Source organism: Saccostrea cucullata, unplaced genomic scaffold (assembly GCF_032062105.1).
Source record: "Saccostrea cucullata isolate Sc308-1 unplaced genomic scaffold, CSIRO_AGI_Scuc_v1 ctg8911, whole genome shotgun sequence".
NCBI classification, from domain to species: domain Eukaryota; kingdom Metazoa; phylum Mollusca; class Bivalvia; order Ostreida; family Ostreidae; genus Saccostrea; species Saccostrea cuccullata.
Window position 1 is genome coordinate 15,352 of NW_026928055.1, and position 17,511 is coordinate 32,862.

At 33.4% G+C, this 17,511-nt stretch overlaps 1 protein-coding gene and 1 long non-coding RNA gene across 2 annotated transcripts; one reads left to right on the top strand and one right to left on the bottom strand.

Annotated features, from left to right (window-relative positions):
* Nucleotides 1-726: 726 nt before the first annotated feature.
* On the bottom strand, nucleotides 727-16,070 carry LOC134276279 (uncharacterized). The gene is made up of 2 exons (XM_062758534.1): nucleotides 15,938-16,070; nucleotides 727-2,614 (listed from the first exon to the last, which is right to left on the bottom strand). The coding sequence occupies exons 1-2, from the start codon at nucleotides 16,023-16,025 to the stop codon at nucleotides 1,962-1,964; spliced, it is 741 nt and encodes a 246-aa protein (XP_062614518.1). The 5' UTR covers nucleotides 16,026-16,070; the 3' UTR covers nucleotides 727-1,961.
* LOC134276278 (uncharacterized) lies at nucleotides 5,408-7,378 on the top strand. Its single transcript, XR_009994016.1, has 3 exons — nucleotides 5,408-5,521; nucleotides 6,724-6,797; nucleotides 6,924-7,378. It is a non-coding gene; the product is annotated as an uncharacterized LOC134276278 (long non-coding RNA).
* Nucleotides 16,071-17,511: the final 1,441 nt, after the last annotated feature.

Sequence of the window (17,511 nt, forward strand, 5' to 3'; positions counted from 1 at the left end):
TGTTCATCTCTATATTCAAGGCACGGCCAAATGCTCAGCTGTTTATGAGGAGTTGTGCTGACAAAAAAAAGGAGGACTGACTGACTGACGGACGGGTCAAAAACATTATACCTCCCGCAAGTAGTTGCGTGGGGTATTATTAACTTCCTTGTACATTGATAGATGTCAGATTGATTTTTGTAATCTTATGGGGGGATGCTTAAAGGGGGTCAATGCATAGGTGACTCTTTCCATTTGTATCTTGCCTTTCGCAAAATGCTTTGGGGGACTTGGCAGGGTATTACTTGAATAGATATACATTGTATCCATTCAAGTTCAGAATGAAACAATTTTCCGAGGTTCAACATTAATATTTACTAGAAAATATATCAGAAATGCTTTATCATACGTTTTTTGGGGAAAATACTACTTCATTATTTAACAAAAAGAATAATAACGATATTGCAAAACAAAAGGTTCCAAAAATTTAGAAACAATAATCAATTTGCTATAGAAACTTACAACAATCCTGATTTCCTTTTAATATTTTCAATGTTATGTATTTCTCCTATATTTTTGATCTCAGCTATAGGACGTAATATATTAATATGTTACAGAAAGAGTTTTAAGATGAATGTCCACTATCAATTATCAGCTTTTGTTACAAACACACTATGCATGGGTACATGTAATGTACATATATTACATTTTATTAACAAATCAATAATGCACATTCAAACTCAGAAAAAGAAATAATGTATCACTTTATTATAATGCTGCTGTAGTATAATACAATCACAAAAAGCGCTGTAGTGGAACAATGATGTATCATAGCATTGTACATGTAAAATTCTTACTCTGAAAAAATCTCAACAAAGAAATCATCTTTTTCTTACTAACATATACATGGACGAAGGAAAAAAAAACACGGTCTCAATTTATCACAAAATTCACATATTGCATTGTTACATACCTTCGACTTTGGTAACAAATTTGTCCTTTGTCCGAATATCGTTATATACATATAAATATGTTTACTTGCATTTACACACTGCAAGTAACTATATAAACTATTCTCCTTTTCCATTTTTATATTTTTTTAAAGTCAATATGTACCCTGTTTTTGAAATTAGAAACCTGAGGAGTAAAATATTCACCGAGGCTGAAGGCTGATTTGAATATTGTACTTCGACAATTAGTAAATCTTCGTATTAACCAAAAACAACTTTTTTATTCTATAATTCAACCGAGATATCAGACTAGTTTATCAATCGTATTAAATTTCCTTCAGTCCAAGCCCCCAGATAATATCTTTGATAGGTGATCAGGTGCAAGTGAAATAGTCTTTTAAAACTTTGTTGTATCAATTGTAATTTCCAAGATACAGAAATATCCATCCTTCTGTTCACTTGGGAGGGCACACGAAGGTGAACAGAACATATTGTAAAAGCACATATATTTCCGAAAGGTAAATTTTTCATGGTTTGAGGAAAATATATTGGTTTACCGTGATGCATTTTCGTGGTTGAAGACTTTTTAAGTAGTAATAAATGTGAAAAATTTCATTTCGTGGTGGACATAAATTTTTGGGTCTCTGTATAGCTAAAAAAAAAACAACGAAAATTAAACCCCAGGAAAATGAGTGATTTTACAGTAGTACTTTTACTACATTGCTGGATCTCCACCAGTCAGAGAAATTGGAAATGTAACAAAAAGGAATCGTTTCCACGGCTCAATTATCAGCCTTTGTTACAGACAAGGTCAATGTATTTGTATTTTCGATTAACATATCCATACAAGGACAATGAACATGTACACATATCAATGACAAATTAAAACTGCATATCTAAACTCAAATTCCAAATGATAATAATGATGCTTTTATATAAAATAGTAACAAAACACTGTTGTGGAATCATCATATATCATAACATATCGTCTTTGTTTCGACATATCAAGAGAACAGGACAACAAATCACAAATCATGTATTGCGGAACAACTCCTCTTCCAGTTCTGGTAAACAGGATTCAAGTAAAGACCTGACATTTCTCATAGAGATACCCGACTCCACCAGCAGATCAGGTCGTTTCATGTCTCTCTTAATATAATAATTATAAAATATTTTGGGGTGTCCATTTAAAAGCATCCCGTACACTTTAATGGTGTCATTAACAACGATAGTGAGAGGGGCACCTGAAGCACCATGAGCAGTGCTGCTGGAGCTATGAAATAAAATTTTGTCCTCAGATATAACACACGGGGCATAGTCATCTATTATATCGAGCTCCTTTTCTGGCCACTCCTTTTTAAAGAAAGCAATTCCTTCTTTTTTTAGTTCAGTAAGTTCTGTTTCGTTGTCTATGATTGTACATCCTGGATCATGTTGAAGTGGGATTCCATCAGGATGACCAAACACGTGGATCTTTTCTTCAGAAATGTTATATTCCACTAGATTAAAGAATCTCGGTTCCGACTCTAGCTCTGCAAGCTCTAAAATTAGGACATCATTTTCTGGAGATACAAATGCTATATCAGATTTGAATTTGGCAATCCTTCCCACTGCTCCTTCCTTCAAAAATTCAAATTTGATTTCATGTTGCTCGGTTAAAATCGTCGCTAGTCCCATTACTCTACCTGTGAAAAATACGGGGAAAAAATCACTTAAAATATTTTTTATTAAAATACAACACTTTCATTTCTAGCGTAAAATTATTGTACAGTGCATAAAAATTGGAATGGCAAAATTTATTTTCTTATTTCAAAAGGCTTATTGAATGTTTAACCTCTTTTGGTAAATTATTCTTTATTGTCACCGTTTATGTGTGTTTTACAATGAATGTATCGCGGTAAAGAAAGTTAATATTCATGACTCAAATGAAAACCTTGATTCAAAAACCAAAGTTAATTGGATAAAAATCACATGATGCTGTGATTCCAATGCCTTATCTACCTTTCAAGTTATTCTCACTAAACAAATTGCGAAACAACCTGGATTTTCTACTTTCTGGGAGACCAAATAACTGATTTTACAATATGACCTTTAACATCAAACCTCAATATGTGTGAATAGACAATTAAAAAAATCTTTAAAGAAAACTCTAAACAATGAATAATAACATCGTCGACAGCGAGGGAAACAGGGTGAGGGTAAAGAAATCCACTGTTACAATGCAGTTTTATTTGTCACCTTATTTTATAAACAATTTTTACATCACATAGCATTGTTATATTTTGTTGTTTTCATAGATTATGAAATTATGATATCAATTTAGTTTCTGTCAGAGCGATAAACAACTTTGTCGTCTGTATCAGCTGCTCCAGTTGGCGATAATAGGATGTGAATTTATACCTATGGAGATTTAATTTTCACAACATCGTCTTGAAATGCCTGGACTTTCTTGATCGTAAGTTGTATTTTAAAGCTGAAATACCGCAAGTTTTTATGTTATTTACTTTCTAAGATTCCCATGCAGCATTTATGTATTCACTTAAGAAATAAACAACGTTATTCAGTGAACATGGCGTTATGAATAGCAATTGCTCTGCTGGCATATTCCATGATGCGCGCTAGCGCATCATGGAAAATATGCCAGCAGAGCAATTGCTATTCATAACGCCATGTTCACTGAATAATCGTTGTTTATTACTTATATTTGCATTTTACCCCTTGTGGCTCCCCTGTCACAGACCTTGACATTGAGGGCTAATTGTATTCAGCGCGTCGGCGCACCAGCGCGTCCATCTCATCCCAGTATCACACAAGTATTTTCTCCCTGCATTAAAACACTCAAATGACAGCGATTTTATTTATAATTTAAGCATTATCGACTATATTCAAGTTGACACCCCGAGCCCGATTGTATTTCTTTTGGTTAGGTGGATCCAGAAAATTTTCTCTAGGAGGTGGTGGCTCAAATCGGAAGGGGAAAGGATTTGAGACAAAGCCTTATGTTAATTTAAAGAATTGAATTTTCCAGGGATCCGGATCGCCTTTGATCCCTGCATGTCTAACCACGATTTATGCAAGTGTAATCCGAAATTTACTGCATTTTTTTAGTTGACCTATCTCTCTTTTTTCTCTATCTCTACATACATATTATATATTAATAGTTATACCTCCAAACTTTAACTATAGCATTAAAAAATATTTAGTGCTTCTGTCTTTTATAAATCAACTTTATGCATAACACATAGGCATCAGAATGGGGGGGGGATATAAAGATGGACAATTGGACATCATATAGGTATTCAACATTGGGGTGTAGGTTCATTTAGCCCCCCCCCCTCCCCCAACTCTCATCAGACAAGGCAGTGTAGTCCTAGAAGAAGGGTAAGTGGTAGTGTAAGTGGTAATGTTTGAAAGAAAAAAATTGGTACTAAAAGAAGTCCCCCCCCCCCCCCTCACGAAATAGGATATTCTTGTTTTGACAATAGACACTTGCTAAGATTTTTCAGGTTTGAAATTTATTTTTTTTCTTTCACTTACCCCCCCCCCCCTTTCAATTTGCTTCCGACGCCATTGTAACAAATTAAATTTACCAGTATTACATTATGACCCTATACTCTAGAGTTTAGCCTCCTTTTAAAAACTTGATTTTCATGGCAGTAAGCTACCATACATTGGTATACGTGTTTGAACAAGATGCCTTGTTACTTTTAAAAATAATACTACTAAAGATTAACTTGTCTTTATTAGAGGATGGGGAGAACCTTTAGTTACAGAAATGTTTTTGCTATTAATAGCCTTTTAAACAAACTTTAGGTCAGAAAAATACTTTGAAATTTATTGAAAATAATAGAACAGAGGAAAAGTCTTATTTTTTTTGGCATATCATTCTAAGGTTATGGTGATCAAAACAACCTTACCTTTTTGACTCTGTAGAATCTTTTTTTCATTTAATTCTCACAACTTTCTTATGAAGCAAAAATGAATATAATTTGAAAAAGTTGTGAACAAAGTATCAAACATTAAATTTCATTGAAAATCATCAAAATCAACTCCTATTGGTACTTTCAGTACTTTGATTAGTATAGGAATATCGAGTGAAATATCGAGCCCGATGCTGACAAATATTTTTTAAGCGATAAATTTTATATACAAAATCTGTTGCGCGAGCGCGCCGACGCGCCGAATACAATTAGCCACATTGAGATATTGCATAAAAATAAAACGTTTTCAAACTGTGTATTATTTTAATTTTCAAAACATTTAGACTGTGAAGATTATAAACGTAAGTATGTATAATAAAAGTTATTCGTTTAAACTGTTCATATAAACGATTTTATTTAGAAGATTAAATGTCAAACAGGGAACTATATTTTATGCGCTATTATCTGCGCATGACTGCGCGAGTTGGTTTCACATGATTGTGGTTCATTTGAAATGAAAGTTATATATAGCAAAGAATCCAGGAACTTTTTGATAACTGGGCTGCAGATGATGTGGTGGTGGTTTCAACAGCCTGAACGGGAACTAACTCATTTCTAACTGGTGGGGTTGGAACTAATGCATGATTTTGGACATCGGACGCTGTTGACGAGGTTTGTGAATGTGACACTTTAAGTGAGGACAATGTAGAGCTTAGGGCCCTTTTTTGAGTAGTTGACACAGTCCTGTTGTAGGATCTTAATGATGATTCATTTCGATGGCCAGATAGAAACATAATATGTCGCGCTTCCCATCCGGAATCATTAAGATGTTGTATAGTCGTGGCGCGGATGCAGTGGGGCGTATATTTCCTCTCAACTCCAGCATTTTTACATATATCAGGCAGAAAATTTTGAAAGGTGCGTTTTGACAATGGCTTTGAAGTAAACCAAATATCATTTTCTGGATTTGAGAGGGCCGCTTTGTCATACTGATTAAAGAGAGATTTGGCATCAGTTGGAGACTTTTTCAGTAATAATTTTAACATTTTGACAGGACAGCACTCCGTTCCATCAGCATACATCCTTTTATCGGATGGGGCTTCCAAACTCTTGATTCCACCTTGGAAGTTTTTTTGTTGTGTGTCATGAGACAAAGTAACATATTCGCCATTTTCATCATTATAGTTCATTTATGAGAGGAAATGAATTGAAGTGAGGAACCAGACAGCATGTCGAAGAATAACAGGAGAAGATGAACCTTTTTTAAGTAAGTGAAAAATTTTTGCAGATCCCCAGGCTCAATGATCTCTTTGTGGTTAGTAGGGAGAGAAGTTCCGGATCTCATCCTCTCCTTAAGCAAGCCATCCAGTGCCCGGTTGGCCATTTTAAACTCTTTATCGCGTACAATATCAATATTTCTATTGATGTCTTGAAGATGGCGGTTTATAGCTCCTCTTATATTTATTAAAGAGTTTTTGTGATAGAGGCCTACATCGGAGGTTTTTCCACCAACTCTCTTTTGAGGAACCGCTTCGCAATAAAATTTCATGAGTATTTCCCCAAGACTGACAGCAGACACCGTTTGTGTGTCTAAATACTTTCCAAACGTTTCCATATTCCAATCTAACAAGAAAAAAAAAATGGCTCATATGAGCACACACAAATTCTATTAGAATGCCCCCCCCCCTCCCAAAATAGTAAACATTTTTATTTTTACATGTATTATTTATTTTAATCATGTTGATTGATTAAATTTAAAAACATTCCCCCATTTTTTAGATTGTTTTAAAATTATATAAAAAATGTATAGCAGTTCCTTTTTAATATTGTTTAATTAATTTATTTTTTTCTGCAATTTTTTTTTTTAATTATAGAGTTTATTACCTTGAAATATTTTCATCCCCCATGCCGTGTTTTTCTTTGTTGAGGATGACTGGTGGGAGTCATGGTAATTTTTAAGCTGCTCCTCTGTTACATTTCTGAACCGTTTGTTTTTTACATCTACCGCAGGGGTTTCTGGTGGGGGTAATTCAGGAAAAGCGGGTTTTTTAATTTCTTTTTCCATTATTTTCAGTTCAGGAGCAGTTGGATCGAAGATATTTAATATTTCCTCATCGCTGTTGGAAATTTCAGGCACTACATCCGAAGGGTTCATTTTAAAATTACCAAACGTGTCCTCTGCAGTTGTGTATTCCATAGCGGCAAGATCAAAGCAGACGATCAAAGAGTCAAAGACCCGGATATACTATGTTTATTGCACTATTTAATATTTGACAAGTAAAAGCATGAGATGTTTTGTTTATTTATTTAACTAAATCGATAAATTATACACTGTACATGTTTTTAAAAGGTTTTAATTTCCTTTGTTTTGTCTACGATGTTTATGATATATAAATAGACTGCGGATTTCCCCTTGATGTAAAGCCATATCACTTTGAAGTATTACTACGCCGATCTTTCCGGTTTAAGAAGAGTTATCTTTCTTTGTACATAGAGGCTTATGCAGATAAATAATAAAAATTAAACATCTGTTGTTTGTTTCGTATTTTTTAATATACAATTAAGCGTGATTCTTGTAATTGATTAAAAAAAAAAACAATATTATAAAGTAAACTACTCCATAATTTATTTTAAATTTTTGATAAATTTAATAACCACTTAATTTTTATACTTATGAGAATATTCCCTATATATACAAGTTAAAATTACTGTATTATTGTAGAACTCTCTCAGCAAGAATATCTGCGAAGCAATTGCTAACACAGACAGAGCAGTTGCTATTATAGAAATATAAATGCAGTTGAAATTTGGGGGTTTATAGTGGGAAAAAGAAGTAGATATGCAAATATATATATTTGCATATCCATTGCCCTCTCTCACTATAAACATGTAGTCAACAACTGCGTTCATAGGACTATAGACGCAACTGTTCCTACTATGAGTGTAATTGCTCTAATCACACTCGTGTAGAACAATTTCTACTACACTTATAGACCGTGTTGCGAAGTATATATATGAAACTTTTTGTTAATGGAATAAAAATAAGTTTTTAATAAAATTCTTTGAGAAAAAAGAAATTCAGAATAATTAAAATAGCTGATTTATATCTTTAAAAATTTAATCTTGGTCTATGTATTTAATTGTATAATAAAACTTTTTAAAAATTGTAGAAAACTGCCCTATTTTTATTTTTTTGTTCATGCACATTAGTTCAAAGAACGATAACTCTTCACACTTTAATAACATTCAGAAAACTAGTTTATCGACTTCAAGAATAATTTCAGCTATGTAAAATAAAAAGAAGAACTAAAAAAAATATAAAAAAAAGCATTCTGGAGTAATAATCATTATAAAAGCATTATCAGTTAAATCGTTGATTTTTGTTAGAGGGTTTCAATAACGTTGATCGATGACGTCACAACTGCATAAAAACAAAACTTCAGAGAATGTGTTGACGGCGCTGCTTGTATCCAGATAACTGTGTTTGAGAAGAAAATACTTTATAATTGTTTGTGATTTATTAGATAAAAGTATCATTGATCAGGTGTACTGATTTTAAAGCCGTATGTTTTTCATTACTGAAGACAAAAGGCCGCGTTTTTATGTTAGTCAGGATTTCATCTGATATTTTTTAAAAAATCAAAGAATGCAAATATAAGTAATAAACAACGATTATTCAGTGAACATCGCATTATGAATAGCGCGCATCATGGAATATGCCAGCAGAGCAATTGCTATTCATAACGCCTTGTTCACTGAATAACGTTGTTTATTTCTTAAATAATTTACATGCCTTTTCAAAATAACTTTGATACAGTTCTTTTTAAGGACAGATGATATAAACAAATTTTACCTTTGGAGGAAATTTAATATCATGTCGAAAGTTTAGAAAAGTGGATAATTCTTAGAATTTTTTCTCCTAAGAAATGGAAAATGAAATAGATTTGGAAAATATTACTAATACATGTATGACATGATATTAAGTCTCCTCCAGAGATAAAATTTGTTTGTATCATCTGTCCTTAATTAAGTCTCACTGCTGTTATATCTTAGTTATGAGTATTTAAAAGGTTAAACCCGTTTATAATTTCGTTCTTAAGAATTGTATGAAGTGTAGGAAAGTAGTTGAGTTTTAATAATTAATATCTTTTTTTTTGATTTTTGAGAAGAACTAAAATATTTGAAATTGACATACATAAAGGAAGACCTTTCTCCTTGCAGGAGGATTACAACTTGATGAATTAAGTTCCAGTTCCTCTAAAATGCAATTAGATAACAAGCCTTAAAACATTGTCTATGTTTTTGCACGCTTTTTATTTGATAGTGAAAATACGTTTTCTATGCTTCACGATGTAGAAAATAGTCAGGCTTAAAAGTTATGTCAATTAACATGTATGCGGAAAGAAAAGAAGTATGTACTTTTAACATATCGAAAATGTTGATGTTGAAGTTTTAAGCCAGATGCTATGGCATTCACAATTTTGAAAGAAGCAACATTGATCATCATAACCATACACTTAGCAGTTGCTTAGTTTGGTTACTTAATACACATATTCAGGGTAGGGGAACAAAAAATACATTTCAACTCATTAGTAGTATTCAGCTATAATCAGTAGTGACCCTACCACAAATGAACCCCTGACCCTAAAGCCTAGATCAGCACAATGCACAATTTTTGACAAGGCATCCTTGCTTTTAAAGAATATTTGATTAATACCGTCGAAGAAGCCGATTTCAAACCAGTCATTTCTAGTACATAAGTACAGCCTCCTCATCGGAATAAGGAAACATACAAAATATTCTACCTTGACTAAATCAGTGCTACAATATGACGTCATAGTAGACAAGATGACGCCAATTTAAGAACACATGTCTTCGTAAAATTATTATTTAGATATTTTTTTTACCTTGTAAACAATAAACACAAATGTTTTTATTTTTATTTGCTGTGTAAGTCATTTCGAGTACAAACTACGATGACGTCATATGTGTATATCAAGTAACTTGGCCTTGGGAATTGTTTATGTCGTGAATTTGGCTATCACAACAGGTACAGTCCCTGAAACGTTCTACTTTCCCACTTGAACGGCGAACAAACGGTGAACGAACGCAGAGCGAACGGTGGGTGAACGATGTGCGAACGGTGAACGGTGAGTGAACACAAAACGCAAACGGAGCGCTAACGCGAGCGCAAAGTGAACGGTGTACGCAAGATGATCGATTTATTCGGAATGCCTCCAATCTTTTCTTTGCATTGAAATTATTCTATCATTCTATAATTCAAATTTCAGATGCTTAAATATAAATAAACAATAAATAAATAAATAAATAAAATACATTTTTGTTCTGTACATATATTAACATGTACCTATGTTTTAAATCGATATTTTCATAATACGATTTTATTTCCCGTAAACCTGTGTATTTTTTCCCAACGCGTGTAGATTAAATATAGAATTAATCTATTAATATAGTGAATATGCTTATACTTTTCACAAACAAAATAATGTGAACATCTGATGATAAAACTACTACTTATAGAATAAATCATATACATTGCACGCGGTTGAAACAAACATACAGTCTTTCCGTGCCAAAGAAATTCTCAGGAAATAACGGATTTTATTCAAATTCACAATTATCTGTTGACATTGGCTGTTATCGTACTGCATAAAACTTCTTGTTTTATTTTAATTCTAATGCAAAATATTCTATATTAATTGATGTGCCTTTTGTATTCTTTAATGACGATTATTTAAGCTAACTTCTCCATGTATCTGTAGACATTTTATTTTGCAGGGAAATGTCATGAAATAAGTAACAGCTGAGTTATAATAATAGAAATATAAATATCATAGATAATTTTTGCAATGAAATAATAATTCTTCAAACACGATATCTAAGTTATTTAATTTAAAAAACATGTAAATCCTTACCATAAAAAGGAAAAGTCCTTTCACTTCGGAGATCCAAATGACAATGAAGACTGAACGATAGGTGAACGGTAAACGCAAGGTGAACGGAAAGTTAACGGAACGAAGAGCGCACGGTGAACGCACACTGAACGAATGGTGAACGAACGGTGAGCAAACGGAAAAATGGGAAAGCAGAAGGTTTCAGGGACTGTACAGAGATACGTAAAATGGAGTTTCAAATGAACATTGTGTGAAATTCATGTGTATTTCAGTTATCTAAACGGGCATGCAAAATCAATTTCAACGATTATATTCTATTTCGAAGACAGTCAGTTATATAGCCCGGCCAGCCTTTTCACTGTCATTCATGGCATAAATAATGCGACAGAACAACAATAAGCTGGATATTTAAACATGTAATGTGTACAGAAGGACAGTTTGCCTTTTGACAAAATTAGAAAGTGCTGCTAAAATACCGAGTTAAGCGGGGTTTAACGAAAAATCTTGCTTCACATGTGTAAAATTCATAACATAGGGCAGAGTTTCGTACAAATGTGTGGAATAATTATTTTACTCACAGGAAAGTGGGATTCTAGCAATACTTTTAATGAAAAATAGATGTTTTTCAACTATATTATTTAATCAAAGACAACACTAAAATTGGGTATTGTTGCTCTGTTAGCTTTTTTATTAAGGAAAAGTTCGCTATAAATTGAAATCACGTGATGTCGTGGCGGTGGTACAAGTCTTTGTGTTAGACACTCTTTTATCTGTATGCAATAGTTATATGTATTAACAGTTTACGTTTATCAGCGGTTTTGGTAATTTATCAAACTTAATTTTCTTAAAAAGTCTAAATTTCCGGAGAAATGACTTATATGCTTCCATAACATACTCGAGGTGACCCTGGGTCTTTAAAACTAATAATCAATTCTTAAGGTCATTGCTCATCATAACTATTGTAACGTGTAAACCTACTGGGTTCTACAAGGGACAAGGGTTCTTTATTAATATATATGTTTTTCCTCTTACTCTATCTGAGTTATAATTGATTGAAACTATGTACAATAAATTGAAGTGGTAGGCCGTGGTTCATAAGCAAGGTAACCTGCACTGTGTTCCTGGAACAGCCAGAGTTCCTATTGTAATGCGAAGTACCAGGTTCTTTCACCCTTATAAAGAATTACTTCGCCCTGGTACCTCACCACAATTCCTCTACACTGTTCTCTTTCCACTACTGCTTCTAACCTTTGCCCTTTTATTTATCAAATAATGCCTTTATTACCTTGCGCTTTATTCTTCCGTTTTCTTGTTCTGATCACTTCAACTGATTCCGTCAGAATAATGCCTGGCAGCTGGGAGCGTCTCATTTATATACCTTTGGACCATTCTACCTACTCAGAGGGGTGATCAGCCTATTGGAAGAGTCCACTTTCCAATTTCCCCTCTGATTCGGCTATAGTAGGCATGGGCAAATACGCTACCCATTACACTATTAAGGTAATTCATCTGCTTAATACTCAAGAACAGAAAAGATTTTTTTTTAAGAATTCATGTATTTTCACCATATAATCATAAGAGCCCTGCCCTAGTACCAGAACCCCTGACCCTGGGGTCATAAAAAATCAATATTTTGGAAAAGGCATTCTTCCTCATCAAAACTACGTACTTACTTAGTTTATTTAATACCTCGGAGCAGAGAAGAAGATTTTCAAAAAACAAGAGGCCCACGGGCCTTATAAGTCACCTGAGTATCATGTGACAACTTTCCAGCGATTGTATTTGGTTCATGTTTTAATCCAAAGCCATGAAATTCACAAATTTTGAAAGAGGCACCATTGCTTATCAAAGGGCAGATTTCAAAGCATTAATTTATTTTAGTCAAAGTACCCCGTGGTACCCCTGACCCAGCGGCCCTGAAATTATCTATTTTGAAAGAGGCTCCTTCCTTCATTATAAAGCCAGCTTTTTTTATGTTTAGGTTTAGTTATGAAATGAGAACAAAAAAGTCCCAAAGGATAAGGAAATTAAAAAAAATTTGATAAATCAATTATTAACATTTGTACATTTTTTTTATGCTATTCTAATAGGCTCCTTACCACTGGACACATAATGCTTACAAATAGGAAAGTAGAACAATTAATTGCTTATTTCATCATATGCAAGTTTGGGCCAGTTATATAAATTTTGTGATGGTCAAAATATATTTTAAATAATCAATTCTTCATTTTTTAAATATTTGTTAGGTAAATGTATAGACATTGTTCTAAAATTTACTTGTTGCCTAAAATTTTAATTCCTGTCATAAAACAGACAGGGAATATTGGGGAGTAGGGTGAACATTAAGTTTAGTGTAAAATAATTTTTCTGGCTTATACAAATGATACTACATGCCTGTATATATTTGTATATATTCTTGCCTTTTAATAGTTGAATTTTTTTTATTTCTTCGGGTAATTATTTATTTCTTCCTCAAATGGACTTAACTTCTCCCATAGTTTTATTCATTACATCTGATGCATAAGCAACCCTTTTCTGAAGAATGATACTTAGACTTTAAGCTATAACAGACCTAAACAATGTCGCTGGCAATATGCAATAGCTACCACAGGTAGTTTAAAACCTGGGGGACGAAAATAATTAACAGACAGATACTTTTGAAACGAATACTTAATTATCTCACCAGCATGTCATTGGGCATCAAAGTCGTCAACATTTTATTTGTCCTTTGAACGGGTGAAACCTTTTGAATGGCACTCGTATCAATGAATTTTACACTAAACCAAGCCATCTTCCTAGATCTAGCTTTATTTACGTTGGAAGTGCGAGTTCGTAAATTTGAAATCTCGATCCCGACTCAAATTTGACATCGGAAAGAAAAAAAAAATGTTTCATTTTTTTCTGAAAATGAAAACTTGAACGGAGGGTTTGTAAAACTGAAAATAAAATAAATCATGACCTTAAATATGTAATTTGATCATTAGTATATTAACCAAGAGCAAAGGATAAGATGTTCAAAGAATTCATGCATTTCACTATAGAATCATTATAGAGCCCCACCCTAAAACAAGAACCCCTGACCCTAGGGCCATAAAATTCACAATTTTGGTAGAGGCACTCTTGCACATAATAACTATGTACTTAGTTAGTTTATTTAATACCCAGGAGCAGAGAAGAAGATTTTCAAAGAAGTCATATATTTTCACTAAATAATCAATAGAGCCCCGCCCTAACACCAGAACCCCTGACCCCAGGGCCATGAATTTCACAATTTTGGTAGAGGCACTCTTGCTCATCATAACTATGCACTTATTTGGTTTATTTAATACCTAGGAGCAGAGAAGAAGATTTTTAAAGAAATAATGCATTTTCACTACCTACTTATTTAGCCCCGCCCTAGCACTATAACCCCTGACCCCAGGGCCATGAATTTCACAATTTAGGTAGAGGACTCATTGCTGATTACAATCATGCAAACAGTTTGACTGCTTGGTGTCCAGGAGTAAAGAAGAAGATTTTTAAAGATTGCATTAATTTTCGTGGTTTTGGCCCCACCCCTCAGGCCCCAGGGGGGCAGGGATCATGAAATTCACAATTTTTGTTCCCCTTCACCCATAGATGCTTTGTGCCAAATTTGGTTGAAATTGGTTCAGTGGTTGCAGAGAAGAAGCTGAAAATGTTCAAATGTTAACGCACGACGGACGACGCACGACGACGGACGAAAACAGATAGCAATAGGTCACCTGAGTTTACTCAGGTGACCTAAAAATCATGTATTTTCACTATGCAATCAAAAGAGCCCCGCCCTAGCACCAGAACCCCTGACCCTGGGGCCATAAAATTCACAGTTTTGCAAAAGGCATTCTTCCTTATCATAACTATGTCCTTAATTAGTTTATTTAATACCTAGGGTCAGAAAGAAAATTTTCAAAGAAATCATGCATTTTCACTATATACTTGACTAGAAAAGTGACCAGTTAGCAAGGGCCCCACTCAAGGGTAGAAATATAAGGGTGCAGCTTATTGAATGAGAGTTTTACTTAATTATCTTTCTATTTCGATATATGAAGATTATAAATTACAATTGTTACATTTTTTTTTTTATAATTTCAAAAAAATTTTTGAATGTCTCAAAACCTGTAAATAGTGTCCTTGTATTTACATAGAACAGGGAACGTTTTTATAAAAAAAATTCTTACTGGAAAAAAAAATAATTAAATGTGTATTTGAAAACGATTTAAGCTGGGTTTTTTTTTATAAAATGCAATCTTTCCAGTGAATGCAAATATCACCCAGTCTGGACTTCAACTTTAAAACAAACATCAGTTACAGACAAAGGTATTCATTAATCTTAATGTGACAGATAAAGATAAGCCTCTAAATTTTCTGCAACAAGCACGATAATTAATCCAAATTAATTAATGCAAAAGTTAAATATCTCTAACAAAAAATCACAGTAGAGAACAGTGATGTACAGTGCCTGTCTGGAACGCGTACATTGATCACTGTGCTTTACAGAGGTTGAGTATTGTACGTGTCTGTGATGCACAATGTTGTACTGTGGAGGCGTACAATGACAGGCAGTGGTGTACTGTGCTGTACAGTGGGGGCGTACAGTAATGTACAGGTATGTACAAAAACTAACAATGAATCTGTGCTGTGATTAACCGAGGATTATAGTAGGTACAGGTATTTTTTATACAGTGCTTAAACAGAGAAAAGCAGAACTTTGCGTTTATCAGTATCAGAGATTTTTCAGAATATCAGGGAATTTTAAGTTCAATATTGTTGGTTGAATCATGTCACAGAGGAGTATGCATCCTTTGTAAACCTTCCAAATCTTTACATAAATAATCCATAATCTAACACGTCAAACCAGATAATATCAACATTTGACTACGTTTGCGAAGAGGGTCACAGTTAGGAAGATATAATTTCCAAATTTTTGATTTTAAACAAAATAATATAAAAATAAGTAGCATCAAGTGAATTTCCAATTTTCAGTATATGCTCTTTGACATGAAATCAACTTAAAGGTATAAAAACAATATTCATTTAAATTTTGAAAAACTACTTCATACATTTGGTAAGCTGACGATGAAAAAGCAAAAAAAAAAATTCATTTTCAATAGAAATGATATGTTAAAAAAGAAAGATCAAAAAGCACAGTTACCTTTCCTCTTATGGTCTAATGATGGAATGAGGTTAGATATATTCCAACTTCCAGTCACCGGCAATTTGTCTTTAGTCCATTCTATCATTTTTCTTTCTTCTTCAGTCAACAATTTATGTACTTCGCTCCAAAGTTTCTCTACAAAATAGTCTAAAAAGTCAGAATTCAGAATATTTTCCACCTTACCTACAACAAAAAACTTGATGAATTTTTCATTCTTTTTTATAACTTGTATTTTTTGCATCCATAAAATATGAGTTTCATCGGTCACAACTGTGTAAATGTGATCCTTTGCTCTTTATCAACAGATTCATTTCCTCTCACATGTACATGGTCATATGTTAACGTTTGGTTACATATAAAAGCATCAACCCCTCGCAAGAAATTTTGAACAAACTTCTTTATTAATATTGATAATAAGATACTGTCTGTTATGCGTCGTTGTATTGACTTTTAATTTTTCTAATACATGTTTATATTATCGGTCCTAAGAAAGATCGTTCCATGATGAAATATTTTCAGAAAATTTAAAGTAAAGTGCTTTAGATTTATATAAATTCATTTCTAATAATAGGATTTCTCTTTCATTTGAAAAATATATATCACATCTTTAAAGCATCCGAATGATAGAAATGCTAGTCATTTTGGGTGATATCAAAACATAATTCTAATAGGGACCATAGATCACTTTTTAAAAGAATAGGTTTGTCATTTTTTTAACTTTTCAAAGACTTGATAATTTTTGCATTGTATTTAAAAGGATGTTTTGACCTTTGTGCTTAATATATCTCACAAATACGAGTGTTGATCCAAAAGTTCGTGGAATTTCTTTCTAAAATTTTATCGCGATTTGATGAAAGCCAACAACAGGCATATTCATAATATAGAGTCATAATGTGACAATATTGAACAATTTTACAACTTTCCAATTACCAATGAGGTTCACACGAGCTTTCTGAAAATGGATAGTTGTGAAACCCGGGAGAGACTTCGACGTGACGTCAAGTTAGATATGTCACGTCACGTTATAGATGCAACTCTCCCTCATGTCCAATTTGAATTCGTACTTCTACAACAAGAGGCCCATGGGCCACATCGCTCACCTGAGACCATTCTGTTCTTTACCAGATTTCCCCCTTGTTATACATAATGCATCCCCACCCTACCCCACTGTTCATAATTTAGACATTTTGAAATCTACACTACCCCATGATCCTTCCATGGGCACATATGTTTCAGCTTTTTTGGCCCAGTGGTTCCTGAGAAGAAGATTTTCAAAGATTTTTTTCCTATATATTTCTATGTAAAACTTTGATTCCCTATAATGGCCCCACCCTTTCCCCGGGGGTCATGATTTCTACAATTTAGAATTTATACTACCCCAGAATGCTTCCACATAAGCTTCACTTTTTCTGGCCCAGTGGATCTTGAGAAGAAGATTTTCAAAGATTTTTCCTATATATTTCTATATAAAACTTTGATTCCCCATTGTAGCCCCGCCCATCCCCCAGGGGTCACGATTTGAACAATTTAGAATCTACATTATACCAGGATGCTTCCACATATAAGTTTCA